We start from the raw sequence: 27,200 nt of genomic DNA on the forward strand, positions 1-27,200 counted from the left end.
TAAGCATATGAAATAGTTTATACCACCACAAAAAATTGTTCAATCTTTACACCAAGGCAAAAAACACGAAGTCCCCATCCATCATGACAAGCACACACAATAGCAATCATGTCTTTGATATGAACTTTTATTGTATAAAGAGGAATCATTAAAGCTTTGATCTTTAATTTGTTCAAAAGTTGATGTGTTATGCATTGTTTAAACTGAAGCCAAGTCATCCTAGTATGCCTTCGAATGAAATGTTGACTAGTAGTAAATTTTTAATGAAATTAAAGTACACTGATGTCATTGACGGATCTAAGCAAAGAATATCTAGTTATATGCTATGATACATGCATGGTAAATTTTTTTTTTTCTAATTAATCAAAGTAGTTGACTTGAAGATAAATTGATAACTACATATATGGCTTCAACATAAGAGGTTTAAAATTTATATACATTTATTTTTCAAAATTAGGGTTTCTTTTTATAAGTTTAAGTAAAATGATTTGATTACCAATTATTTTCATCAATATACATAAACTAATTAATTTTCTCTATGAATTTGCCTTGGGTATTTTCTTTGTTATAAGAGTATATACAGCTTAGTTGAGGGGATCAACATTTCAATATGACAAGGTATAAAGAAGACATATATACATATATATATATATCTATATATATATATATATTTATGTATATCCTAATTTGCATTTGCATGAAATAAACAAAAAAACAAATTTGTGATCATGATCAAAGACGAAGATTATCAATTTTAGGAGCCATTTTCCCAAACAATGCTTTCAGATCATTCTCCAAGGGAGTCAAATTCAAGTCCAAGCGCATAATTCTTTTACTATTCGATCTGCTCAACACCGGCAAGTCTGGGTCGACGACAGGAAAAGGAGAGAAGCTTTCGTAAATGGAAGCTCTATGCTTCCTCATATGGCCTCCCAAAGCTTGCCCCAAGTCGAACTTTTTACCACATATGGCGCACTCATGCTTCTTAGGCTTAGTAATTGCTAAACTTAGAAATTTGGAACCATCTGCTTTCTGACTCTCCCCCATCAATCTGGGTCTCTTATGGCTCGCCCTGTGGCCTCCGAGTGCTTGGAACGATGGGAACCGGCGATGACAAGTTTTACACTCGAAAACGTCCTCCACCGAATGGTCTAACGTCCGCTTGGTTTCTAGGCCATGAGACAGCAGCATTAGACAATTTGCCACACTCTCTTCGCTTTCTCTACCTCCCTTCATATCAACAAAAGTAAGTCTAATTTTTCTCGAGAAAGATTTTTTGGGTTTAGAGGCAAAGCTGGAAAAGATTTTGGGTTGGTAACAAAGAAACCTTGGAGCTTGTATTTATACTTTGTAGATAAGGAACTCTGTCCATGAATTTTGACTGATTATTTGACTAGATTATACGATATTTAAAGTTGATCATACTGAAAGGAATTGATGAATAATGAATCAAACAGTGCTCCACCTTTAGCAGCCAGAAATGGACGTAAGCAGTGAGCAATGTCTAGGCTAATGAACATGTCACAAGTGGCGAGCTATGGCTATGAACCTTCTCTGAAACTTCGGATATATATTGTTTGAGAGAATCTATGGAGCCTGGACCCCAAAAAGGGCATAATCAGTCAAAATAGTAGCTCATAAACAAAGCTAGAAACATTGGATAGATCCGAACTTTCTTAATTTATACATTAAAATTTATGTAATATCTTATAGAATTGTCACTTTTGTCTGCTTCACATATTATAAAACCTCGTACACATGAGACAAAGGGCGTTGAGTGTCCGAGAAATGAGGCCAGCAGTCGATGAGAGGGAATGCTCGAAGAAAGCCACATCACCATGTCCTCCACCGTCAGACCAGGTGGGATGTTTCAGGGCGGAATTAAGATTAATATATTGTTCTGGGCTTTAGTTGGATGACCTAATTTCTTACTTCATCACTGCATCAGCTAATTATTTTGATTAATATAATTATATTGTTTAGAGTAAAGATGAAGCCACGTTAACGTAAGACAATTAGTTTATTGTTATTGTATTATTTTGTAGCTTTTTGTGCATGATCATACTTGAGACCAAAACTCTTTTATTGTATGTATTTAATGATTTTAAGTTTTCATATTATTAGTTAATGAAGTGGTTAATTTTTTTCAACTAGTTTAAATTAATTGAGTTTAACATGCAAGATATATCTAGCACCAAAATTTATTACTTTTAATGATAAATGTTATATTTTTCAACTTAAAGAACTAAATTCAAATTCTCCTTTCTTAAAAAAAATATATTGCAATATCTACATTTATTTTGGATGCCTAGAGTTTCACATTAACCTAAACCACTCAGTTATGTATGAAGAAAATATACATAACTTTTGGGGGTGATATAATATTAAATAAATAGTTATCAAACTCACACCGACTCGATGATTGGACCGATCAATCTAATGACCTAACCCTTGATTCGGATCGAATCTTTAATTGGTCATTTGTGCAATTAATTAGAAATAATCCACATTTTAAAATCATACATAAATTTTTGCATACTAATTATTAATTCTTTCATCATTTTTACAAAAAAATTATTTTTCTAATTTTTATATCATAATTTTTCATATAAACAAGTATGCAAAAATATTTTCATAATTTATAATTTTATCTATAAAATTAAAAAATAATCAACTCAAATGATTCATTGTTGAACTATTGACTTTGAAATTCGAAACTTTGCACGAGTCATAATCCCAGTTCGATATTGATAACTATGATTTGAATTGACCTCTCATATGTATTAATTCGTATTAATGATTAGAGCCAGATCGTTAATTAACAGAATTACTTACAATGACAAAGGTAATTAGTTTGGCTGGCATGGGTTTTGAAAACGATTGTTACTAAGTAGTAATGTAATATCAGCTAACTGTAGTTTTGACAGAATATTCAAACACGAGGAAGCCGTCATTTTCATTGGCCTTTATTACCTTTTGTAGTAGCAATTTTAAATGGTAAGGCTGGTCAAGATATTTGACCATTGAACTCAAGCCAAGTCCTATTATAGGCAATTGAATTATAAGTTGATTAGTACTACATGTTACCACAATTAGTGTCAAATATATTATTGTGGGTTTATATACGACGATATACTGTTAATATATAATATTTACATTATTACTTAATCATAGATTATTATAAATGTGCAAAACTAAAAGTTTAAAAGTATAATGTTTAAAACAAAATTGAATTATTTAAAAAAATTTAAATAAATCTTTATTTATGTAATTTTATTTTAGACTAAATAGATTTTATGACTAATATCTGATTAAGTGTGATTAGTTAAAATATCACTTATCAATTTTTATACGCATATGATTATGTTACCATATTATATTAACATGTCACATTATTATTTTTTATGATATATTAACATACCACGTCAACGCCATATAACATAAAAAAATTACAAGAAGTATTTTAATTAATAACTATTAATCAACTGTTAATAATAAATATTTAATTAATTTAAAATATAAATATAAATATTTAATTAAACATAATAAAAGAGTAAAAACTTATTTGAATTTTTCTAAATAATTCAGAAAATTTTTTTAAACTATACCAAGTTTCAAAATCTTTCAATTTATTTTTTGATAAAGGATAATTTCATTTCATCATGAAATATCAAAATATTACAATATGAGAAAATCTTTCAATTTTATTTGATGTATTGCCGGTGTATAATATCTAGAGACTGTTTATGTCTCAAGTGGCTAGAAAAATGATCATAATGGGAAAATATTTTGAGATGATGGAATTAATATTATTAGGAATATCTATCAGAACTACAACAAATTAACTGATAATGAAGCCAGAGAAACAAATTAAAGTGTACAAATTAATAAAGATAAAAAAAATAAAAGAAGAATTGAAGATTTGAGATGTTGTACATAAAACAAATGAGAAAAATGTTGTTAATGAAATAAAAATTACAAGAGTCATATGGGAAAAGAATGGGGATTATGTATCAGATGCAGAGATCAACCTTGGGAGCCCTGGTCCCAAACAGCACTTGCAAATCGTTCTCCAATGGGGTCAAGTTCAAGTCCAAGCACGGGATCCGCTTAGTACTATTCGATCTCTTCAACACAGGCACGGTTGAAACGACCGGAAACGGGGAGAAGCTGCTTTCGTTCACGGCGGCTCTATGTCTTCTCATATGGCCACCCAAAGCTTGCCCCATGGAGAACTCCTGGCCGCAAATGGAGCATTCGTGAGTCCTGGGCTTGGTCGATAAACTTAAGAACTGTGTTTGTTCACTTGCTTTCTCCCCCATCAATTTGGGTCTCTTGTGGCTGGCCCGGTGGCCTCCCAAAGCTTGGAACGATGAGAACCGACGGTGGCAAGTCTTGCACTCGAAAACCTCGCTCATAGAATGGTCTTTCGGCTTGGTTTCTACCAGGCCTTGAGATAGCAGCATTAGACATCTGGCAATGTCAAAACCCTGAATCTCTCCATGTTCTCGTTCTCTCTTCATCACTAGCTAAATCTCAATAAGAATACTTGGGTTTTTCTTCGTATTTGTAAAAGAAGAAAGCCTGAGGCTGTAGGGGTGATGAGAAACTTGGGAGCCGGTGTTTCAGCTTTATATAAACAAAGGAAAACTCTCAATTCATGAAGCTGAGAAGATTGACTGCTAATTTGACTATTCTAAAAGGCAGAACTACCCATTTGTCTGCGGAGTCTTACAACTCTATCGGGAGCTTTTATTATAGAGAAATGGAAAAACCCGTTTAATGCTCCTTGGGGCTGTTGTAATGATGGACAAACGCGCCAAATGGGTCAAACATAAAGAAATGTAAAGCAAGCCAAGCAGGTTCCTTTGTGTAGTCTTCAATAATCACGTTGGTGTTTTACTAGAGACAAGGTCACGAGTGGCGAGCTATGTGGCTATAACAGTGTCTCTCACTGAAGCTTCCGATAACTTTTGTTTTTATAAGATCATATAAAAATGAGAATTTATAAAAGTATGGGTTTATATTTAATGTAATGTCAATGCATTTATAAATTGTTAATTTATCACATGTTGTCACTTAATTAAAATTAGAAATCTTCGAAATTAAATATTCAAATGTTGTCAATCTCTCTTACCCAACTAAGTCACGTTATTATTGTATCAACTTTTTTTATTTATAAAAAAAAATTACTTTATTCATACTTATTTTGATTTTTATATTTCTTATGAGAAGTGAAAATTTTAAATAAATTCTATATTATTTGTCACCGTTCATTTTTTCAATCCAAAAGTTAAATTGAAAAAAAGTGTTTATTGATAAACTTAAAACACCCACAACTTCTTTTATTGATTTAAAATTCATAACATAAAAATCTTTAATTTTATTAATTATTTTTTCATTGATTTTATAAAATCCAAAATATTAAATTCTAATTTGAATAAAATAATGGGTTGAAATTGAATTCTAAAAATAAAAATTTAACAAATATTAAATATTAAAAGAATATTTAACCCTTTGTTTTTTTCCACTTAATTGCAAATTTCCAGTGTTTAACGTATCCTACTCGTCTGCTTCTCATTCGGCTCACGAAACGGCAGTCTGGATAGCTGGATATTCTTAGTATAACTTAGAAGGGTAAAACACGAGCCCTAGACTGGCCAAAGAAAGCTGATTGGTCAAAACCTAAGAAATCTTCTCACTGCTTGATAATTTCAACGGTCAAACCCCTGTTGCTGATGTTGCTGCGTAATGGATAAACAGTAGATAAACCTACCTGAGTGGAAATTGTCAAATATTTTTGCAAGTTTCAAGCAATAGGGGCCGCAGACATTGATTTGCTCCCTCCCTGTGGTTTGCTTTCTTGTAAATCTTGTTTTCCTTTGGCACTTTGTAATTAAGCCATACCCAAAATGAATTATTATACTTCAGTCAGTGCAGTGTGAATGAGAATTTTTCCCATTACAGGGTGTTAAAAAAGTTAGTCAATTTTGCTTTGTATTGGTTGAGGCAGGTAAGGGACAGCCACCATACCATATTTGACTTTGCTAATCTTTGTTCACAAGTTCCATCATTTCCTTGTTCCACATCTTGGGCTTGATTATCTCTGATAAGGATGGAAGTAAAAGAGGAGAAAAGGAAAAGATAAACATGGAGAGAGAGAAGCAAGGAATGAAGTAACAGAAGGAAGTAAGCATATGATGTAAGATAAGATGTAAGAATTTAATTGATGCCATGACGACTTAGTAAAACAGCATGAAAGTTGAAATTTCTTAACATGGGATCAGCATTGAACGGACAAATTATGTGTCTAGATATACTCCAGATTCTGTCCTATAGTACTCATCAGCTGATGAGGGTTTCCACTACATACGTATACACACACCCACCATGGACCTTTATGTCCTAATCATAAATCAATTGACATCAGCAAAAGGAGTTCTGTTTGGTGAGAATGCCTCACGTGCAATCTGTTGATGGATTTTGCTATCACTGTTGCCCCATTTAGATCTCTTCTCTGAGTTATTTTCTTCTTCCTTGAGGTTTTCCAAGGAAGGTGTCCTCATCTCTTCTATTGATGCTAAGCTCGGCACAACTATGTCTCGCTTCTTTGGTGTTGTATTAGTATGGTGGTCAACCTGCTCAAAACAGCAACACAAATGATATATTCATTATTCTTAGATCAAATGTTCTGAATTTTTATGTGCTAAAATCTAGACAAGGAATATGAACATTTTCAGCAAGCAAAACCTACCAAGTAATCCTTTACGAGGCATTTCTCAGCTTCGCTTCTGATATTCGATATGCTTTCACCATGCTTTTCTTGCACTGTTTCGAGATGGTCTAAGCACAAGTTTGTAAGGGAGTCTATTTCCTTCTTACTTTGATGGTCACGAAGTAATGAATCTGCCAATGGGCAATATATTCCCACTTAGAATGAGAAAAGAACCCAATTCTGAAATGAAGAACCTGTGCTTAATGTACAAGTAAATTACCATTAATTGCTGCCATTATATCTCCAGTTCTAGCACCAAACTCTGCATCCATAGAGGAGAATGCGGATAAAAGTTCTTCATGTACTGTCTGATTTATTCTGATATTTTCCCTGTCAATATAATAAGCAGATATTTTACCAATAATAGACCTCTGAAGTTCAAAACAACAAGGACTTCAAGAAACAAGGAACATGAAAAACTTACTTCACAGTTGATTTGATCTCTGCAAGACTGCTTATATTAAGTTCATTTATGTATGACTTGGCATTTTCCCACTGCTGCCTAGAATCATTCACCCTTTTCGAGCTGTGCATTAAATGAAAGAAATAATTACATTTAGTAACTTTGATATTAGAATCGACTATTTAGATCATTAAAATTATTAAAATACCACCATGAGATTATGTATGCATATCATAAAGTAATCATAAAAATTATTTACTTTTTGAATAAACAGAACTCTTTTTAATTTGCAAATTGGATGATTATGTATGCATATCATACAGTAATCAAATGAAAGCTTACCATTCTTTAAGGCCATCTTCCATTATATCCCTAGATTCAGCCACCGAGAAGGTGTCTTCCATGAAATGGCTTTCCATCTTTTCCATATACTTACTCATTTCCTTCCCAGCATCAGCTGTAACCTGTTGCAGCACGGATATCTGTTGCTGCAATATCGTATTATCTTGAATACCTGTGTCCTTCATGTTTCTTGATGCCTCTTCGACCTAATAAATAATTTCTATAAGCATAAAATTCTTTAAAAAGTATTTGGGCCTTGCAAGAGAAGAACGTGCAGATTACTAACCATAGCAGTTCTATTAGATGTCAAAGTTGCTAATATTGCTGCAATCTTTTCCAAAGCCTGCTTTTCCTCTCTAACAGCCTCTTCCTGTTTCACAGCAGTGAAAGTTCATTATTAGCTTTCATTTGTTCACAATATCAATCACGCATGTAGAATTTGAACTTGCCTTAAATCTGTTTCCAAAATTTGTTAATTGCTGGGATTTCTTGGTTTGGGTTTCTTCAAGAGTTGTCATGAGTTTGGAAGCCTGATTAGTGATGTCAGTCATAAAATCAACCGTTGCCTTAGATATTTCTTGTGCTGAGATCAAGTTGCGGTGTAATCCCTGTCATTATCCACAAAGATGAGAATTACTTGTTCAAGTAGAGTGAATAGCATGAACATAAGGAAATGAAGAAAAACAAATACACCTCTTCTTGTTGTCGAGCAGAGAAAAGCAACAGCTCCTTTTGTTCATTAAGAGAATTCTGGAGATCCTCAATAACCTCCTTGGCCTCCAGCACTGCAGTGCCAAGGAACTACAAAGACAAAATTAACAGACCAATCAGCAAACCTCACACGCTTTCAAAAGTAACTTGAAGTAAAGTAATTATCTTCCTTGTATAGCATACCTGCTCAGTAGCTGCGATTTGAGATGAAAATGTAGAACTCATTTGCTCCAGGTCAGAGGAACCTTTCCTTTGCATAGTGTTGGCAAGCTCCTTCATTGCTGCCACTCCTGAAGCATGTGTCTCTGTCATATTCTTAATCCTAGATTCCAAGGCTTGAGTTGCCTGCCAATAATACATAAATCATGAATCAGGATTAAAGCAGCCACGTGCATAAATTAAGATAGGGCACCAATTTTTAACTCTTACATCACATTTACTGGCAAGAAATGAATGAGCCTGCTCTTCCATGGATCTAAGTTGTTGATGCTGTTGAGAAATAGACCCAAGGATGGTCTTATGCAAATCTTTTAGATGCTGGTCAAGCTGAGAACCAAATGTTAAAACAATGCTTCTGTTTTCTGCCTCCATCTTGTCCTTATTTTCTGTGCAGAATAAAAGATTTATATTAAGATCTTCTAAATGATATTGCATGGATTCATAAACACACCTTTTCTTTTGAATACACAAAACAACCGGTGTTGTTTCAGCCTTTCAGGTCTCATTTCAAGGGATATATTTTTACATAAGTTGTTACAGTTTGATCCATCCATGTAAGAGGGGCAGTTCACTTCTTTGTGCACTCATGGCGCAGTCCACACCATTGGGCCAACTGCACAAGTTGGAGCCAACTATGAAATGGTGTGCATGAGTGTCTGGCAGATGCAACAACCTATTACATCTCCTTAGAAATATTTGTTTGAAAAGCAACAAGGTCCTTTCAGGTTCTGATGGATCAAATATTTGTTCGGAAAGCAACAAGGTCCTTAGCAATACTCTTATACAAATGGTGTTGTTTCAGCCTTTCAGGTCTCATTTCATGGGATATATCTTTACATAAGTTGTTACAGTTTGACCCATCAGAACCTTTAATGTAAGAGGGTTGGTTCAATTCTCTGTGCACTCATGGAGCTGTCCACACCATTGGGCCAACAGCACAAGTTGGAGCCAACCATGAAACATGGTGTTCATGATTATCTGGCAGATGCAACATCCTATTACATCTCCTTAGAAATATTTGTTTAGAAGCAACAAGGTCCTTTATAAGAACAAGGGATGGTTGGAAATGGGAATCAAATAGCTTTCAATGTGAACCATTAGGGTAAACTGAGGTGTAACCACAGAAGTTATGAACTCATACCTAGTGTTGCAAAAAGTGAATTTATGTCCTCTGATGCATGCTGCAAATCAGTACGTAACTCCTTTGCCCGTTCAATCAAAGAATTTTCTGTTTATGAAACAATTGTCATTGTTACTGATAAGCAAAAAGGTCGACTATGAGAAATTTCCAACACCAACTCTTTTACCCGAGCCTAGAAATTTAGAGATGACAAACTCCTTTTCTTTCAGCATCAAGATGGCTACCCTGTGGTTCTCTTGAAGATCAAGCAATTCTTTCCTACTCTTTTCGAGATTTATCTGGAGAACAAATATAATTTATTATCAGAGAATTGCCCAGAACTGAGAGTTCAAATATGAATATTTCCAGTCTGTGCTTACCTTGCAATCCTTGAGGTCACTTTCTAAGTCCAACCTTTGCTCTTGCTCAGTAATATACAGCTCACGAAACTTATCAGCTTGCTGCATGAAGTACAAGAGAAAAATTAAATATGAGATGGCAAGAAATGAGTGAAAATACAGCATATGAGAAAGTTATACCTTCTCACTAAGGTTGAGATCATTCTCCAGTTGCTCTATCTTCTCCATCCTTGCCTGCAGGGTAAGATAAGTTAAAGTTCAAATCAATCAGCCTTGAGCCTACATATAGAGTGTAGATTTTTTACTTTAGCCTACATAAGATAAGTCAATTTTTTTTTTCAAACTGGCATTCAATCAGCCTTGAGCCTACATATAGAGTGTAGATTTTTTACTCTAGCCTACATAAGATAAGTCAATCTTTTTTTTCAAACTGGCATGCATGACCTGCTTTAGAGTGTACCAAAATCATAGCTAAATCTAACTCTCCATCTAAGCTGAGCCACAATAAAAAGTGCATCAGAGAGAAACATAGAAGTTTACCTTCTTTTCAGCTTCCTCTTGGGCAAATCTTTCATGGGGAATGTAAACTCCATTTTTGTCCCTAGCTGCTCGAACATCTGGATCAATTGTTTTTACATGAATAAGAATCTAAATTTGTTTTTCTGTCTCAATGTAGGACTCTGAGATTGCAAGTGCTTATCAAACCTTCTTTCATCCTCTCCATTTCCAGGTACAAATCCTTAAGCAACACAGCCTTGGACATTTTCTGGTTTGCCTGGAATTTGAAGGTCTCTAATTAGTAGAAAATTATGAATAAAAAAATAAATTGATCAAAAGAGGCATTCAAATCAACCTCTGGTTTATTTTTTATATTCTTAGCACGATAGGCGTAATCTAGAGTGCTCAATGTTTCTTCTAGGGAATGAGCAGATGGAGATATTGTGGCAATGATGCAGGTCTTTGTTTTCCCTCCCAAAGAATCTCTCAAGAGCCTTGTCAGCTTGCTATCCCTGCAAAGAATGTTGGTAACCATGAGAAAACAGTTCGTAAAAGAAATTTAGAAGCAGATCAATAAACAAAAACAGAGTTTAAGGGAGCCTAACCTATATGGTATATGAGCAGAATGCTCCACAAGTGCATTTATGACACGGCCAAGGGTAAGTAAGCTCTTGTTTATCTCTCCTGCTTCCCTTGCACGGCCCTGCCAATCCAGTGTAGATTTGATCAAAGATGTCACACTCGTAAAACCTTTGCAGCTTAATAAATATTGATTTCCAACCACGTCAGAAACACAACACATTACGTAGACTATATTCAATAATAAAGGCAGTGATTACCAAATAAGAGACTTTAATGCCAAATATATATATATATATATATATCCATACCTCTCGTGCACCAGAACGAGAAATATTCTCAGATCCTGCCAAATCAACAAGATTAAGCTTGCCACATTTTATCAGTTCCTCATCTCCGACGGCAGATTCTTTTATGTGGACAGTGATAGAAAATACAGAATGAGAACGGCTGCAAGGCAAAGAAAATTGCTTTAGCCAAAGGTTCAATTCCTCCTACACCAAGTATCATTAACAAATCAAATCAATACAGGAATCCAACCTGCTGCGCTTGTTTAACAAGGTATCAGCGGTGCGCCTTTTCGCTGCTCCTCGTTCCAAGAGAGTATAGATTTCATTGGCACTGTATACAGCTTCTTCTTCTAGACCTCTCACAACAACACAACCCTTTCCATCTTCCATCAAAGAAATTGGTTTCCTTTGCTTATCTTCAGCGTATCTTGAATTCTCTTCAGGGGCCAGTAAATCAGTTATTTCCTCATTGTACAGCTCCAAAAATGTAACTTTCATGCTGTAATCAGCATTTTGGGCCTCTAAGGTATCAAATATTTGTCGCACTGCTCTTGGAATGACACCAGCCTCAGCAGGCAGGTCCCCACCCTGTATTTAAAACACACTCCTTCAATTAATATTCATCAAGGAGTTGTATTTAACAAATTCTCAATTCATAATTCTATACACCGCCAACTGATCACAACTAGCGCCACTAATCAAAATTAGCACATACTACTAAAAGTATGAATTCATAAACAAAATATTGTGCATCAAATATAAATTTTTAAATCAGAATTTGATTTGATTACAATCATATTACCTTATTTCTCATCCCACCCTCCATTGTATAGGTTTTGCCAGTGCCAGTCTGTCCATAGGCAAAGACAGTACAGTTGAAACCATCAAGTACTTCATTAACAATGGGGACAATGGCTTGATCATATATTGTTCTTTGTTGTGCCTTGGGGCCAAAAACCTTGTCAAAAAAATTAATTAATTAAATAAAAATGTGAACTTCAACAAATCTATGCAAAGAAAAGTGGCAGGTATTTTCATAGCATTTGGGCTGGAGCTTTACCTTGTCAAAGGTGAAAACCCTGTCTACTTGCTTGTTAGCTACATTTTGCAAAACAGTAACTTCCCTTTTATGTTCGTTACATGAAATCACTCTCGGAACATTCATCCTCTGCTCATCTTCACTCAATGGCCTAAAACCATAATCATCGAGCAAAAAGATATACATATATATACTGAGTTAAATCAAATATAACAATTTTTCATTCAATTAATAAAATAAATAAGCAAAAATGAAAATACCTGCACCTAAGCAGCACTTGAACATTAACCTCTTTATCTCTATCGTGGCGGTTAGAGCTCCAATCGGGTCCTCTCGAATCGGCACGGCGTCGTTCCGGCCGGGGAGTGAGGAACGGAGACGGAGATGGCGTTACTCCTCCCATCCCTACTTTTCTGAATTGGTCTGGAGTGAGTGACATCATTTTCTTTGTGCTTTTTCTCGTTATCTTACCGGAGTTGTTGCTTGAGAGGATGTTCTGTTCTTTCAATGGAATCTTTAGAGAAGAAGAATCTGAAGGATGAGTGAGATTCAGAGCTTTTTCGATAGCGCTTTCTTTCCTTCCTTTTTGCTTCTCTTTGTAGGTGTGTAAAAATTAGGTGTTTTTCTTTTTTTACTAGTTGGCAGCGTGTTTTCAAACTGGGGAAGAAACTTTTCGCTTTCTAACGGCTACATTAGGGGAATGTGTAGCCGTTGGGACACGTGGCTGCTTTCTTTTCAAAAAAGTGGGCCCTCAGCATGAAAATTCAAATGAGACGCTTTGTTCAGTTCGGTTGATTGATTAATTTTTTATATAATGTTTTATTAATTTTTTAAAATTTAAATTTTTTATTTGAGATCAAATAATCAATTATAATTATGATTAATTAACTGCTATTAATTACCTGAAAATAAAAATATAAAAATTGGATTAAACATAATTAAAAAATAAAATTTATTTAAAAATTTTCAAATAATTAATTTTTTTTTAAATATTAAACTTAAAAGATACCTAAAAGAAATAAAAAGAAGAAAAGAGGACGGATAATCTTTTTCTTTTTAATTAATTCGCTTAAGTACCAAAGTAGGATTGCTTAATCAGTTCAGCCAGATTCAATCAAATCAAAGTTAATGATAATATAATTTGCTTAATCACATCAACATTTATAATTACTTACTAGTACAAAACCTAGTAAAGTAATCATTATTTGACCCAAAAAATGTTAATCATGGGCATCGATCAGAGTAAAAGCAAAAGCTAGAACTTTGAATCAAATGTAGGATGCAGGAAATGACATTACCACGATGGTTGTCGTTCAAAACAAAAAGGCCAGAAACATGTTATGAGCAAACCCTTGATACCATTTCTCTTATATTTCTACAAAATTCAAGCAAAAATAAACAATGAGTTCTCTTCTTTTATGACTCATCACAGTGGCACTGATCCGTAAAACACTACTTCAGCTGGGCCTGTCATGTACACATGATTGTCTTCCTCCCTCCATTCAATCTCCAACGGGCCTCCAGGCAAATCGACCGTGCAACTCTGTTTCGCAACAAGAATAATCAGTTGCGAGGAGCACAAACCAAAATCTTTTGCCTCAAGTCAGCATCTTACCAACACTCCTAAGAAACTGAAAATCATCTACTTGCAGAAATTATGCTTCAAAAATGCAGAAATGGATTGGGATATGAATTAAGAAACCTAGGTCAACTACTTCAAGATGAAAATATCTCAATGTCCCATCTCATTGACTTATTTCATTAACGCAATTTAAACATCACGTCCTACACTTACCCTCCCAGCACGTCCTTCTAGAACAGCTGCAACGACCACAGCGCAAGCTCCAGTTCCACAAGCCAGTGTTGCTCCTATGAAATGCAATTGACTTGAGCTTTTAGCCAGAACAAAAACTGACCCGTGACAATTAAAGATTTTATGTAAGCAGGTGCTAAGTATAACTAACCTGCTCCACGCTCCCAAACGCGCATTTTCAAGTGTGAACGGGAGAAAACTTCCACAAATTCTGCAAAGGATATAGAACACATTTATGATTAGACTGCAGATTTACTTATTAAAAGGAGATAAATGACAACTATGCAACAGAAAAACCAATTCTTCATGTACCAAAATATGAAGCTGCTAACAGATGTTTGCCACGGAATTGATTTCAAAAGATCATCTCAGATTAGATAAAAAACTAACCTGTGTTAGTCCTAGCTGGGAACATTTCATGATGCTCAAATTTAGAACCAACTGCTGCTAAATTTAGCTCATCGACTGTCAAGTTCTGCACAACCACAATCATTCAGCAAAAAATAAAGTATCAGGAAATGCCAATGGAAAAAGAAAGGAAAATTGAAAAAATATTTTTCTCTCTCGAAGGATGTAGTGGGTAAAAAGTTATGATCCTCAAGCACATGTAAATTATTGGTCCGCCAAGAAAATTTTGGCAGAGTGATAGATGTCCTCTCTTCTGGAATAAGCTATACCTAACTTCAAATAGTTGGCTTGTTACACAGTAAGGAAAGAGCATAATGTTCAAATTTTGCGGATGAAGTGTAACTAGGAATAGTTCATATAAATATAAACTCCAGGATAATCAACTTATCAGTCATCATCTGGAATACAAACCTGGCTTCCTTTGGTGCCAAAGGTTACACAGTGGGGATTCCCCATACTAACACAAGTCACATTCCAAATCACTCCATCTACATTAAGATCTGATTTAACAACAGATTGATCTTTATTTGCTCGTAATTTTGTAGGAACATCTGATGCTTTAAGAATTGGTTCGCCCATATCAACTTTAACCTGAAATTATGCTGCTCAATGTCAGATGCATTAAGCACCATAGAGAAACTGTAACGTACAGGTTTCAAAATAATATACCTTCCCATCACCTTGAATTTCAGGAACAATTAACCCAGCCCCAGTATACACAGTAAAACTGCATAAAATTTAGAACAGATAATGAAACTACAAATAGACCTTTCTGGTAGTAAACTCATATGGAATATACATTGTTATAAGCTGTCTTTTGATAATTCAGTTACCATTAGAAGCAAAGGGCATAAAATATATAAGTACGGTATCTTCAAACAAGCAGCATCCTAGCATGAACTGTCAGGAAAATAGAAAAACAAACCATTGACAATACCTTTGCTTCCCGTGTAAATTCTCGAGCTCAGCAATGAATCTGGCAAAGCACCGCACCCCATTACCACACATCTAGAAGAACAAGTATCAATTAAAAACTTAACCGAAGTTTTAATCCCTCACACACACTTACGGCGAGAAACCACTCAATATTCAATGTCAGTAACAACAATTATTTTCAGCAAAAGAAAGCAAAGCATCCAAGTGATAAACTAAGGCTCCATTGGTTATTACTTTCACTGCTTTCTTTTAGCTTTCAAAAGTAAAGGCAGAAAAGCAAATAACATTTTTACTAATAAAAAGAAAGCAGATTACCTCAGGCTCGCTACCATCAGAATTAAAGATTCTCATAGTATAATCAGTGCCGTTGGTTCCCGGCATCGCAAAAATCACTCCATCAGCTCCGACACCAAAGTTCCTATCGCACAACTTCACCGCCTGCTCCGGCGTAATCCTCGGCTCCGTCGAATCTCGATTATCAACCTTTACCAACAAACAACAAAATCAGCTAAGGCTCCTACATTTTCGCTAAGAGAAATAAATTAGACACATTACCAAAATGAAGTCGTTCCCGAGGCCGTGGTATTTAACGAAGTGAACGAATCCACTTTCTCTTCGGTCAAGAAATGACGTCGTGGAGATTTTGTCGGGGGTTCCGATACTCATGGAAGATGCGGAGACTCGAAAGCTAGGGTTTTTAAGAGAGAGGTTGGAAAGGAGACAGTCGAAATGAAGAGAAGGAGTTGATCGAAAAGGAGCGGCGCCGGCTACGGAGAAACGGCGGGTTTGGAGCGGGAGAGAGAGGGAAATGGTGGCGGCGATGGCCATGAGGTTTAGGCTTCTTTCTTGACTTTTCGGCGGCGGGTTTTTGGGTGTTGCAGTGCCGTTGAGTCCAAGCTGGAAAAAGGAAGCTCTAAGTTGTGTCTGTTATGTAATAAAAGAGAAGTGCTGGAATCTTATGCGGAGTGTGAACCGTGGAACTTGTTTGGAAATGAACTAATCAGAATTTTGCGATCATGAGGGCATTTCTGAAATAAAGATAAACTTCACTTGCACATCTTATAATTTTATTTTTTTCCCATAACACACCATGATTTTTTAAATTAAAAAAATTCACGGGAAGAAGTATTAGTACAATTTAGCCGTAATTAATCGGGCTGTAGAGCCCGAGCTTGCAATCTTAAGGCCTGTTTAGAAGTGGGATGGGCTGTCCTATTGTAGACACCTTGTCTTTGGGCCTTTGGGTTTTGAGATTAAGGGCATAAGCCTATTATAAAAAATATTTTACTTCAATGATTTCTAATTAATTTGTATATTCCCTACTCTTAATTACTATTAATTTACTATCCTTTTTCACCGTTTTCCATAATTTTTTACTAATCACCATATTAATGATTATATTCAATTAATATTGATAATTCGATTGAGACATAATTTAACATTTTTTTTCTCTTTTTACAAAATGTAGATTGTTTTAGATGTAAAAATTTATACTTCTAAAATTAGGAGTGAGCAAAATTGAATCAGACTAACAATCCAATCGAACTAAATACGATTTGAGTAAAACGGTTCAGTCCAATTGATCTATTGGGTCTATTGGTTCAAAAAGTTTAATCTAATTGGTTTATTTGATCAATTCTCGATTTAAAAAATTTTTAAATCAAATTAACCAAAAAACCAAACTAATATTATATATATAAACATTATATATATTATTTTAAAATTTATATAAAATATTTTTTAATTACTAATTTTCATTCCATATTTTATAATCATTGATGAAGTTTATAAATTTTAATATTGTAATTTGTAAGAAAATAAAATTTTGATCCAAAACTGAACCAATTTGATATTTGATCAATTCAATCCTCTTTTATATTTAGTCTCTTTTGATCGATTTTTTAAAAATATTTAATCTATTTAATCTTTAAATATAACGAACCGAATTGATCGAACTACTCAAATGCTTACTCCTATCTAAAATTATTTCATCGAGAAGGAAAACGAAAGGATTGATTTTTAGTCACTCATGTGGCCTACCAAGTGCCACTACAAAGCTCTTTCAATGCCTATGCTCTTTAATCTCCACCACAATCATGCATTATCCCCAAAATCAAAAGCATTTGACAAGTAACAAGAGAATAGGGAAATTGACTTAAAAATTTCGATTATGGGGAGAGTTTTCAAAGAAATTGAATAAGATGTTACGTAATAACAAAAATTTTGTTTGATTGATACTTTCATTATTTGTTATGGAAGTTTGCATTTGGTATCCATATGAATTCAATCAAGTATGGAAGTTGACATGCATTGTGAACTAGACTTTTCACGAGAAGACAAAGAGTAGTTCAAGGGGACCAAGGCAGAGCTTTCATTTTTTATTGTTACAAGATGTTACAAGTAACACCAATATGCCTCCTTTCAATTCCTTCGTTCATTTTGCTTGACTAATTGAATCCCCAACGCATGGATGGAGTGTTACTTTCTCATAGAGCTTGAAAGATTATTCCTTTCCCAACTTTTGTCAATGGTAGAACACAGTGAACCATCCTTGACACTTTGCAAATATCCATTAGGTTTTGCAAGTGATGACATGATGAGATGAGAAAATGTCAAATTTTGAATTTTGGGTCATCAACCAAGTTTTTTTTTTTATTATTATTTAAGAAAAAAATATTCAAATTTAATAAGAAAATGTCAAGTGTTCATATGTAAATCAAATAAATTTTAATATGAAAATATCTCGATATATTAAATTTTAATAAAAACTTTGAACCAATGGTAGCTTAAGTTTAAATTAAAATATGCATCCGAACATTTAGCTCGTTGATTAGTGCATGATTCTCTGCTTAAAGAGTAAGGTTTAAATCCCCTATCTCCCAATTATTAAAAAAAATATTTAAACTAAAATATATATCTAAGAGAAAAACTATCAATGATGAGATGAATAGTATTTTTTAATAAAATGTTGAGTCTGGCTCCAAGTTGAATACAATAAGACACGAATTCAATCATATCAGTTGTAAAATCAATAACTTACACATTTTTGTACATATACAAATACAAATTTTGAGTCAAATTTTAAGTTGAATTTGTTAAAATTGAGTTTAAAAATTTTTATTTATGATCACATAAAAAGAAGAGAGAAAATTCAAACTTAAACTACTATTTAGGGCAGAGGGTCGATGACCTCTACAAAAATTTTAAATTTTTTTATTTATTATATATTTTTTAATCAAAAACGAAATGTAGTATATTTATAAGGGATGTGACTCTCCAAAATTTTTAAAATTTTGGTATTATAATATTTTAATAGTCTTCTCAAAAAAAATTTATTTAATAATTAATATAAACAAAAAATAATAAAATGATCCTCACAATTGAGGCATCATGAGCTTGATATACTTTATTACCAAGGTTTTGAAGATATTAAGATATTTTCTAAATTGTACAAAAAAATTAATAGAAATAGAAAAGTCAATAAATTATCACTTGATTGATTAATTAATTCGTATGATTTTAGCTCTTTTGATTTTTACAGTAATTACAGAGAGAGCCTTATTCAGTAATAAAAATTGTGAAAACATGACTTAAAATAAAACGGATGATGAATTTTTTATAAATAATTGAACTGTTTATATTGAAAAAGATAGTCTTTTTAATATAGAGTCAATAATAAATGAATTTGAATTTAAAAAACATTATCGAGTACAACTTTCTTAAAAAACTATTATAAATTTTTTTTTTTGTTTTTTTTTTAATTTACATGATATATAAAACAATTGTCTATTATGAATATTTCAATTATTGATCAAGTTCAACGTATTAATTTTAAAAATTTTTAACTTTTATTTCTTTGGATTTTGACTTTCTAACAAAAATTAACTAACTTCTCCCCAACTACTATCGAAATAAGAGATTTTTTTCTTCCAAGAAACCATTAAACCTTGAATTACTTATTACCTATAATACGTTCAATTGTAATTATAATTAGAATTAAATATAAAATTTTATATAAAAAAATTATTGAACAAGTATTCAAATCAAAGCTGAGGACCATTGTGACATAAGCCTGATCAGCTTTCCCTGCTTGCTCGACTGTCGGTGATCAGTAGAGGAATTTCATTACCGTCCTACACAAAACTCAATTCCTAGTTGTCCAAGCAACCTCCTCACAAAGCCTTTACCTACTAGAAGATTTTAACTTTTTCAAATTTCGGTTGAAGGAAAGTGACATATCGATAATTAAAGTTTATGGTACTGACTAGTGCTTTCCTTACAACAAACTCAAAAGGAAAACAGGTGAGTAATTTTTGACATGTGGTGGAAAATATTTTCTTAGTGTCGTTCATACGTTCGAAGTAGGTAAAATAAAGAAAGTAAGATACGTAGCTTTCGGCAAATTAAATTCTTATATTCTGTGAGATTGAAATTTTTAATTAGGTTTTTGATTCCTAAATCATAGTATAAATAAATACAGCAAAATGTAACATCAAGTCTAGAAGTATTGTAATCTTTTGACCGAATAAAACCTAACGAGTAACAAGGCTGGGACAGGACAGCATCTTTCTTCTCTTTTATTAATATAAAAAGGAATTAAAACAAAGAATCGTGACCGAAAGCCCTGAGAAAAAAGTGGAGGCTGCTGCCAAGTCACATCTTTCAAAATGAAATCTAGATTCTAGTGAAATGCACAATTACGTGTATAAGTAGATATCTTTTGCCGTTTCTGTCCTAATTTTACGTCACATATTAATTTTAAATTATTAATAAAAAATTAATTTTAAATTTTAAATTCTGATTTATGAAAACTTTACAAATCAATTGACTAAAATTATAAACGAGAATCAAACGAAATATTAAATTAAATAAAGGATTTTTGTTCATATTACGTGTTCGTGATTTATGTACTTCCATGATGATTCCTGTTAATCAATCTCTGAAATCCCTTCTTTTTTTTTTTAAATTAGCTCAGGGCATCAGGTTCAAGCTGTTAAGCTGCATTGTCATTGCAAATTCAATGAATCCATCAAATAGAGCTTAAGCAAGCAAGCATTACTCAATTTGACATGTACAGATTGAAAATGTTAATACAGTTTGTTCAATCAAAATGCACAAGATAGATTCAAAACCAACTCAAATTACAAATTTCAGCCTTTTCTGGACAGAAAACAACATGAATCTCTTCAAAAACTGCCATAAAGAAGGCCCTGAAAAGAGAAAAAACAGCATTCTGCTTTCGTTGGTTACTTGTGTTCCATGTCTGCTTTAGCTGACTCTGAGGGATCTTTGCAACCTCCCATGAATGATTCTCTGGTGAAGTAACAGTTATTGACTCCAGCATGTTTGCCTTCTCCAGTAAAAGTTCTAACAGCAAAAACTGATCTTCCTCACTTTTGTAACCCCAAAACTCAACAATCTTGAGGTTCTCGAGCCGTGAAGTATTGGACTTCACCGTTGCATCATCCATCCAAAGGTGAGGTTCATGCAAGTATTGGTGAAAATATGGACAAGATATAGAGTTGAGGCCAGGATCAACCTGCAGGTTTTTTATTCGGACAAAAATGTGAATGAAAGATTATATTGAAACAATATTTGAAGTAATGCTGGAAAACTTGTAGGCAAACACACTCTTACTTTGATTAGCAACTTCTCCATGGCAGGACAGATGTTCAGGAAGCAAGCCAGTGAGTCCCGTTTTGTCTTGTTCATTCCAGAGTGCTCCATCCAGCTCAATTCCTTTAACTTGTTGAATCTCAATTCCAGCCTTGAAAAGATAACTCCTCCTGAGCACAACCACTATAGATGGAAAGGCAAGTGTTTCTTGTCAGGAATGGAAGTAGAAGAAAAGAGGATTCAGTTTAGTTTGGGTAACAAGAGAACTATACCTCAAGAAGCCAACTGCTAATAGTCAGGATCTCAATTTCCTTGAGAGAAGTTAGGAAAGAAACAACATCCTCACAATCAAACTCACAACTACAAAAACCATCTCTCAAATCAAGCATCACTTCCACCAAGTCTAAAGTATTCTTCAGCTGAACCTGAGGAAGAACACCTTGATACCAAAACGATCTGAGATGTCTTGCTGAGACTCTGATGTTGACCATGTCTGGACAATCCAGTACCTTCAGGCTTTGAAGGTTGTCATTGGCCTCTATATCTAGGCTTTGCAATCCACTACACTTTTCAAGCTCTAAGCTTTCAAGAAACTTACAACTGGAGAATAAGGCAGAAGTCAAATCTTTACCGAGGTTGTTAACTGATCTAAGACGGAGCATCTTGAGAGTGGAAAAGCTGACTGCCCCTGAGGCAGGGCAAGTTGGTTTGAACTTCAAATGGAAATCCTTGGCCTCTTTCTCCCTCTTAGAGAACTCTAGGATAAGTTCTTGTTCTACCCCTTTGGTAGCTAAAACGAAAACGTCATACTTAGTTTCTGAAGCTGCTTTCTTGCTATCCTGGTAGCTTAAATAGAGTTTCCATATCCGATGACTATCATAAGACTTGGAGAGCATAGAGATGATTTCTTTCAGCTCTCCTTCAGCTTCTTCATGACAGGGTACTAAAACAGGTACCCAGAGGCTTCTCCATACAGCTGAAAAAGTGCTCGTTCTCACTGCCTCGTCCAAAGGAAGGAGAGATATGATGCGTTTCAGAATATCTTGAGGCAAACTGCTGATAAAATCATGCCTCCCATCTTCCATTTCCATCCTCCCCTGGTTCAAAAACAAAACGTTAGACAACAACTTACAGATTCTTTGCATACAAGAACGAGCAAATTAAGAAGAACAAAGTTGCTCAGTCGGATAGTGGATACAGTAGTTGCTACCTTATCCCTAGAGAGCCTGTTGCTTGACGTGTTTTCCAATTCAAAAGAATTTGAGACAAATTTATGATCCATATTTCAAAGGGTATCAGTAGCTGTGTGATTGCTGTGCACGGTGTACCACTACCAGTCCCCCTATTTGAGCTTTCAGGGCGATGTGAAAGACAAGGACCTGGACCACTTCGCTGTTCCACTACGCTGCCTTTTGCCCTATATAAAGACCTCTAGGCATGGACTTCATGTTTCTCGAAGTGAATGTTAAATTTAATTGATTTGAGTACAAATTTGTTAGTCAGAAAGGTTATTATCATTAGACTTGCTCAAACCGACAAGTCATTGGGCCGTACGTTGAATAGTGGGAACCACTTTAAATTAAGGAAAAAAAGTTAATTGGCATCAACACGCAAATTAGGTTATGTCTGAAAGAAAGGAAAAACAAAAAGTTAGACAATTGTACGAACTATCTTGTATTACAATATTGTTAGTTTATTAAAATTAAGTTATGAATAAGATAAATATATATTATTTATTTCCGTAATATAAATAATTTTAGAATATAAAATTTCTCTTACCAAGTTAATTTTTTTTAATAAATACAAAATTTATACATTTTGAATTATACAAAATGGTTAAAAAAGTTTTGAGATCACTATAGATTGGTATGATTGGTAGTAATGTTTTTTGTGGACTGATGCACAAGCGTTAGTGGAGAAAGCGACCTCAAAGGCGAAGCATTTCATACGTTCAAGTCGGAAATTTATTATTGCTTTGAATATTGATCAAGCTACATAGGTACAAAAACTTTTGAGCACTGACAAGAATAATAATAATAATAATAATAATTGTCATTATATCAAAGAGTAAAATCTCTAATTTTATACGGTATAATTTGATGGAGGAGAATAAAATGATGTATGAACACATGAAAACAATGTGTGTATTCATTGACCTTAAATAATTGGGATTGGTTGGTCCTTTGCATCTTTAGTCAACATTTTCCAGGTGCTTGATTTTGTTTATATAATTATTGAAGGTTTATATTTGATATACTATTAAATTTAATTTAAAATTATGAATATTTATTTTTTAAATTTATTTATCAATAAAAATAATAATATTTAATTTATTGGCAATATATAATATTTATATACTGATAATGTGTTAGAACATAACATTTTATCCTTACACAAGCAATGACCACTTTATGTATTGAATTTTGATTAACTGCTAAGCAAGATATTATTACAAGCCACGTCAAACTTGGGCTTTTTGGATCTGCTCGTGCGTTTTCTTGGAAATATTGGCATAAATCTTTGAAATTAGACTCGTTTTTTGCAACGACTAGGTTTCAACTTAGATCACAAGCATGCCCGTACCTCTTACTTTAATAATAGTTGCAAGGCTTTTGCCTAAAGTCAGAGGTAGATTTTTCACGAGGAAAATGCTGTAAAGTACGGATTTTGGTACCACTTTCAACAGTGATATGTCTTCAAAGAGAACAAGTGTGGCAAAGCATGAAAGTCAAGATGCTGCGAAGATTTTTTAGAATATCAATTAATCTGTTCTAATTAATTAATCTGCTTAATATACTGATAAATTTTTATTAAAAAAATTATTAATTAGTTGAGATCTCAATTCAAATTTATAGATTATATATTTTTATCATATTTAAGATGATTAATATTTATTGTTACGTAAATTATACGTGATTTTATAAAAAAAAAAATTGTGAGAGAAGGATATCGTGATAAGGTGATTTTAAAAATAACCATCCATTTAAAGTTATCTGTTTCTATCCAAAAATAAACATGAGTAGATCAAAATGCCCTTAAAAATATCGTTTCAAATAAATGCTCAGCTGTTTGAGCTATCTGCCTCTCGCCAAAGAGAAAATGAAAAACATTAAAAATAAATGTGCGCAGCTGTTTGGGCTCGGTCATCTTTCTTTGTCTCAACTCTGGCAAGTCTCTTTAGAGCACCATCGTTGTCAGCTCTCTCAGATCTCTGAACTGTATGAGCTCTGTCAACTCTCTGTTGATCACCATCGTCATCGGGCTGTGGTCTATCTCTCGGCATCTGGCGACATTGTCGTAGATTAACACACCCTATAGCAGAGATGACATCAAGGTACCTGTTATTGGGTTTATTTTTGCAACACACTTAAATTTCTAAAACATTTGGTGTAAATGATAAGATGGATTAGAAACATTGCCCAGAGTTGTTACACGCCATGCATCTATAACATGAGTGAAGAGTTATTTTAGCGTGTCATGGCTGTTACTGGCATGTTGTGGGTTAACTAGTTATTTGGGTTGTTAGCGTGTCACGGCTGTTCCTGGGGTGTGGTGGGTTAACTGAATTTATGAGTTTTTGGCGTGTCATGGCTGTTCCTAGCGTGTCGTGGGTTAATTGGTTTTTTGAGTTTTTAGCGTGTCACGGATGTTGGTGTAACCAGTCAGTAATTACAGTGATGCAGGGCGTGTTACAATATTTTACGTTATATGCATGGCGTGTGACAACACGATTGACAAATTTTTTATCACGGCATGTATTGTGTAAAATGATTGATAATTTTTTTTTCAAAATTTCAATGGGGTTCCAATTGTGCGACTTGTGATAAGACACAGTGGTTAGTGGGTGGATGGCATTTACAAGGGTGGTTTTTAGCGTGTCATGGATGTTGGTGTAACTAGTCAGTAATTACAGTGATGCATGGCGTGTCACGACATTTGACTTGATATGCATGGCGTGTTACAACATTTTACGTTATATGCATGGCGTGTGACAACACGACTGACAAATTTTTGATCACGACTTATGATAAGACACGATGGTCAGTGGGCGGATGGCATTTACAAGGGTGGTGAGTCACGAATGCGGTGGGTTAGGATTGATTTGTCGTTTGTGGGCTTGATGAAGCTGGTTGAAGATATTGTTGGGGTAAACTCAAAAATTGACGAGATTGAGTTACATGCATTGATCAGTACACCCGGAGAGTTATCACAGCTAATTATCAAGGACAATGAAGATGTTGCATTAATTTTGCTAGAACAGAGGAATGTTCCGGCTGTGTATGTTAGCATTAAGGGACGCCAAACAAATATTATGTCACATGGATAAGTTGGACAACATGGTAATTAGCTCAATCAAAATGAGATTTACAATGCTTCACATATACCACAGCATTCGGTCCGTAACCCACAACAATGACAATTGAGGTATGCACAAGAGTTTGTGCAGCTCGGTAGACAGACGACATTCACAGAACAGTTGGCTGTACAATTGCGATTAGGATGTGCATCAAACCAATTTGTTGCTTCTCTTGAACAAATGCAACGATCAGGTGAAACTGTAGAGTGTGTAATGCCATTGTCAAATGAGAAGACGACAGTTGAGGATAACAATGTGAGGTTGGAGGGTGACACTACGACGATGGAGTATAATACTACATTTGATGAGGGAAATGAGGATTTGTTCGTTGTCGGTGAAAATAGATTTGATCACACTTCAGATGATAGCCTTGAACAATCGCAAGATGACAGTTCAGATGATGACTGCCTTTATGATAGTGACATTCCAATTTGCGATAATGTTGAAGGTGAAACAGAACCTGTTAGAGGTGTTGATGTAGGAGATGTTTAGTGTGATGACCCCATATACAATAACCCCATCGCTGGTGAGAACGGGATTCATTCCCTTGATACATTGCTCGATGACAGTGATCAGAAAAGGAGAAATGTAGGGATATCTCGTATGTGGGTAATTGCAGTTGCAGAAAGGTTCTCCTTCTAAACAATTACCACTGAGGAGTCGACATGTGCCGAAGATCGCTTATACAAAGGAAGAATGTTTTCGTTGAAGGTCGAGTTGAAACGAGCTTTGAACATGTTGGTTATAAAAGAGAAGTTTACGATAAGAGTAAAAAGGTCATGTAAAGCTCGTTATGAGGTTGGTTGCAAGGACAAGGCATGCAAGTTCAGTGTTCGTGCAACGAAGTTACCTGATAGAGGAGAATATTGGAAAGTTCAGACATTCCACAAAGTACACACTTGTACCGTTGATGGTTTGCAAGGGCGATTTCCAACTACGAGTGCAAAAATGATTGGTGAACTTATGTCACACAAGATTCGGGCTAATGGAGTAGCATTGAGACTTAAGGACATAATTTATGAGATGAGGGTTTAGTGGGGATTGGAATGCTTGTATGGTAAGGCTTGGCAAGCGAAGGAGTATGCAGAGAGGCTTGTTTTCGGTCCACTAGAGGAGTCATTTCAACTACTACCATCGTATTTTTATATGTTGGAACAAGAAAATTCTGGCACAGTGATTATAGTGGCTACTGATGAGGAAGAGAGATTCAACTATTGTTTCTGGTCATACGGGGCTTGTATTCGGGGGTTTAGGGATGTAATGTGTCCTACGGTTGTAATTGATGCGACACATCTGAAAGGCAGGTTCAAGGGTGTTCTGTTTATCGTTGTATGCAAAGATGCGAACAAGTGCGTATATCCAGTTGCGTTTGGCATCGGCCATGTTGAGGACGAAGACTCGTGGACGTGGTTTCTTAGCAAGTTGCGTGATGCGGTTGGTTGTCTTGAAAATACTATGTTCATTTCTGATCAGCATCTCGGCATTAAGAAAGTAATCCAAAATACATACCCAGAAGCGCACCATGGTTTATGTAGTTACCACTTGAAAAAAAAACTTTAAAAACAAGTTCAAGCGTAACGATGTTTGTATGCTTTTCACCCTTGCTCGAGATTACTATAAGGTGGCCGATTTCAATAGACATATGAACCAGATATAGCAAATTCACCTTGGAGCCCACGCGAACCTTATGAGAATAGAGCTTGAGAAATGGGCACGTGCATGTTCACCGACAAGG

General features: G+C 34.5%; 4 protein-coding genes and 1 pseudogene across 4 annotated transcripts; all 5 read right to left on the reverse strand.

Moving 5' to 3' along the window:
- Positions 1-588: 588 nt before the first annotated feature.
- Positions 589-1,298, reverse strand: LOC18597819 (zinc finger protein ZAT11 pseudogene; annotated as a pseudogene).
- Positions 1,299-3,937: 2,639 nt separating this feature from the next.
- Positions 3,938-4,696, reverse strand: LOC108662074 (zinc finger protein ZAT11-like). The gene has a single exon (XM_018121205.2). It carries the CDS (start codon positions 4,521-4,523, stop codon positions 4,014-4,016), a length of 510 nt encoding a protein of 169 aa, XP_017976694.1. The 5' UTR covers positions 4,524-4,696; the 3' UTR covers positions 3,938-4,013.
- Positions 4,697-6,203: 1,507 nt separating this feature from the next.
- Positions 6,204-12,983, reverse strand: LOC18597821 (ATP binding microtubule motor family protein). Its single transcript, XM_007027051.3, has 23 exons — positions 12,596-12,983; positions 12,357-12,486; positions 12,099-12,254; positions 11,547-11,884; positions 11,318-11,456; positions 11,033-11,130; positions 10,783-10,939; positions 10,635-10,704; positions 10,470-10,546; positions 10,110-10,163; positions 9,951-10,031; positions 9,758-9,869; positions 9,592-9,678; positions 8,661-8,836; positions 8,415-8,576; positions 8,214-8,321; positions 7,970-8,128; positions 7,807-7,890; positions 7,521-7,726; positions 7,200-7,301; positions 6,996-7,105; positions 6,755-6,906; positions 6,204-6,638 (listed from the first exon to the last, which is right to left on the reverse strand). Exons 1-23 carry the CDS (start codon positions 12,775-12,777, stop codon positions 6,417-6,419), a joined length of 3,162 nt encoding a protein of 1,053 aa, XP_007027113.3. The 5' UTR covers positions 12,778-12,983; the 3' UTR covers positions 6,204-6,416.
- Positions 12,984-13,597: 614 nt separating this feature from the next.
- LOC18597822 (diaminopimelate epimerase family protein) lies at positions 13,598-16,440 on the reverse strand. Its single transcript, XM_007027053.3, has 9 exons — positions 16,048-16,440; positions 15,808-15,975; positions 15,494-15,564; positions 15,226-15,283; positions 14,968-15,147; positions 14,539-14,623; positions 14,300-14,359; positions 14,131-14,204; positions 13,598-13,878 (listed from the first exon to the last, which is right to left on the reverse strand). The coding sequence occupies exons 1-9, from the start codon at positions 16,318-16,320 to the stop codon at positions 13,762-13,764; spliced, it is 1,086 nt and encodes a 361-aa protein (XP_007027115.3). The 5' UTR covers positions 16,321-16,440; the 3' UTR covers positions 13,598-13,761.
- A 4,107-nt stretch (positions 16,441-20,547) lies between these two features.
- LOC18597823 (F-box protein At2g39490-like) lies at positions 20,548-22,478 on the reverse strand. Its single transcript, XM_007027055.3, has 4 exons — positions 22,319-22,478; positions 21,381-22,205; positions 21,130-21,291; positions 20,548-21,031 (listed from the first exon to the last, which is right to left on the reverse strand). Exons 1-4 carry the CDS (start codon positions 22,388-22,390, stop codon positions 20,618-20,620), a joined length of 1,473 nt encoding a protein of 490 aa, XP_007027117.3. The 5' UTR covers positions 22,391-22,478; the 3' UTR covers positions 20,548-20,617.
- Between the last annotated feature and the right edge of the window lie 4,722 nt (positions 22,479-27,200).

This window comes from Theobroma cacao, chromosome 5 (genome assembly GCF_053813885.1).
Source record: "Theobroma cacao isolate CCN51 chromosome 5, ASM5381388v1, whole genome shotgun sequence".
NCBI lineage: Eukaryota > Viridiplantae > Streptophyta > Magnoliopsida > Malvales > Malvaceae > Theobroma > Theobroma cacao.

Coding starts and splice junctions, on each gene's coding strand:
- LOC108662074 (XM_018121205.2), bottom strand. CDS start 4,523: ATGAAGAGAGAACGAGAACATGGAGAGATTCAGGGTTTTGACATTGCC.
- LOC18597821 (XM_007027051.3), bottom strand. CDS start 12,777: ATGATGTCACTCACTCCAGACCAATTCAGAAAAGTAGGGATGGGAGGA. Junction 12,487..12,595: donor CAAGTGCTGCTTAGGTGCAG/GTATTTTCATTT, acceptor TTATGGTTTTAG/GCCATTGAGTGAAGATGAGC. Junction 11,131..11,317: donor CTCGTTCTGGTGCACGAGAG/GTATGGATATAT, acceptor CTGGATTGGCAG/GGCCGTGCAAGGGAAGCAGG.
- LOC18597822 (XM_007027053.3), bottom strand. CDS start 16,320: ATGGCCATCGCCGCCACCATTTCCCTCTCTCTCCCGCTCCAAACCCGC. Junction 14,624..14,967: donor TTGGCACCAAAGGAAGCCAG/GTTTGTATTCCA, acceptor GTGGTTGTGCAG/AACTTGACAGTCGATGAGCT. Junction 14,205..14,299: donor CGTTTGGGAGCGTGGAGCAG/GTTAGTTATACT, acceptor TGCATTTCATAG/GAGCAACACTGGCTTGTGGA.
- LOC18597823 (XM_007027055.3), bottom strand. CDS start 22,390: ATGGATCATAAATTTGTCTCAAATTCTTTTGAATTGGAAAACACGTCA. Junction 22,206..22,318: donor ACAGGCTCTCTAGGGATAAG/GTAGCAACTACT, acceptor TTTTTGAACCAG/GGGAGGATGGAAATGGAAGA. Junction 21,292..21,380: donor TTAGCAGTTGGCTTCTTGAG/GTATAGTTCTCT, acceptor TTCCATCTATAG/TGGTTGTGCTCAGGAGGAGT.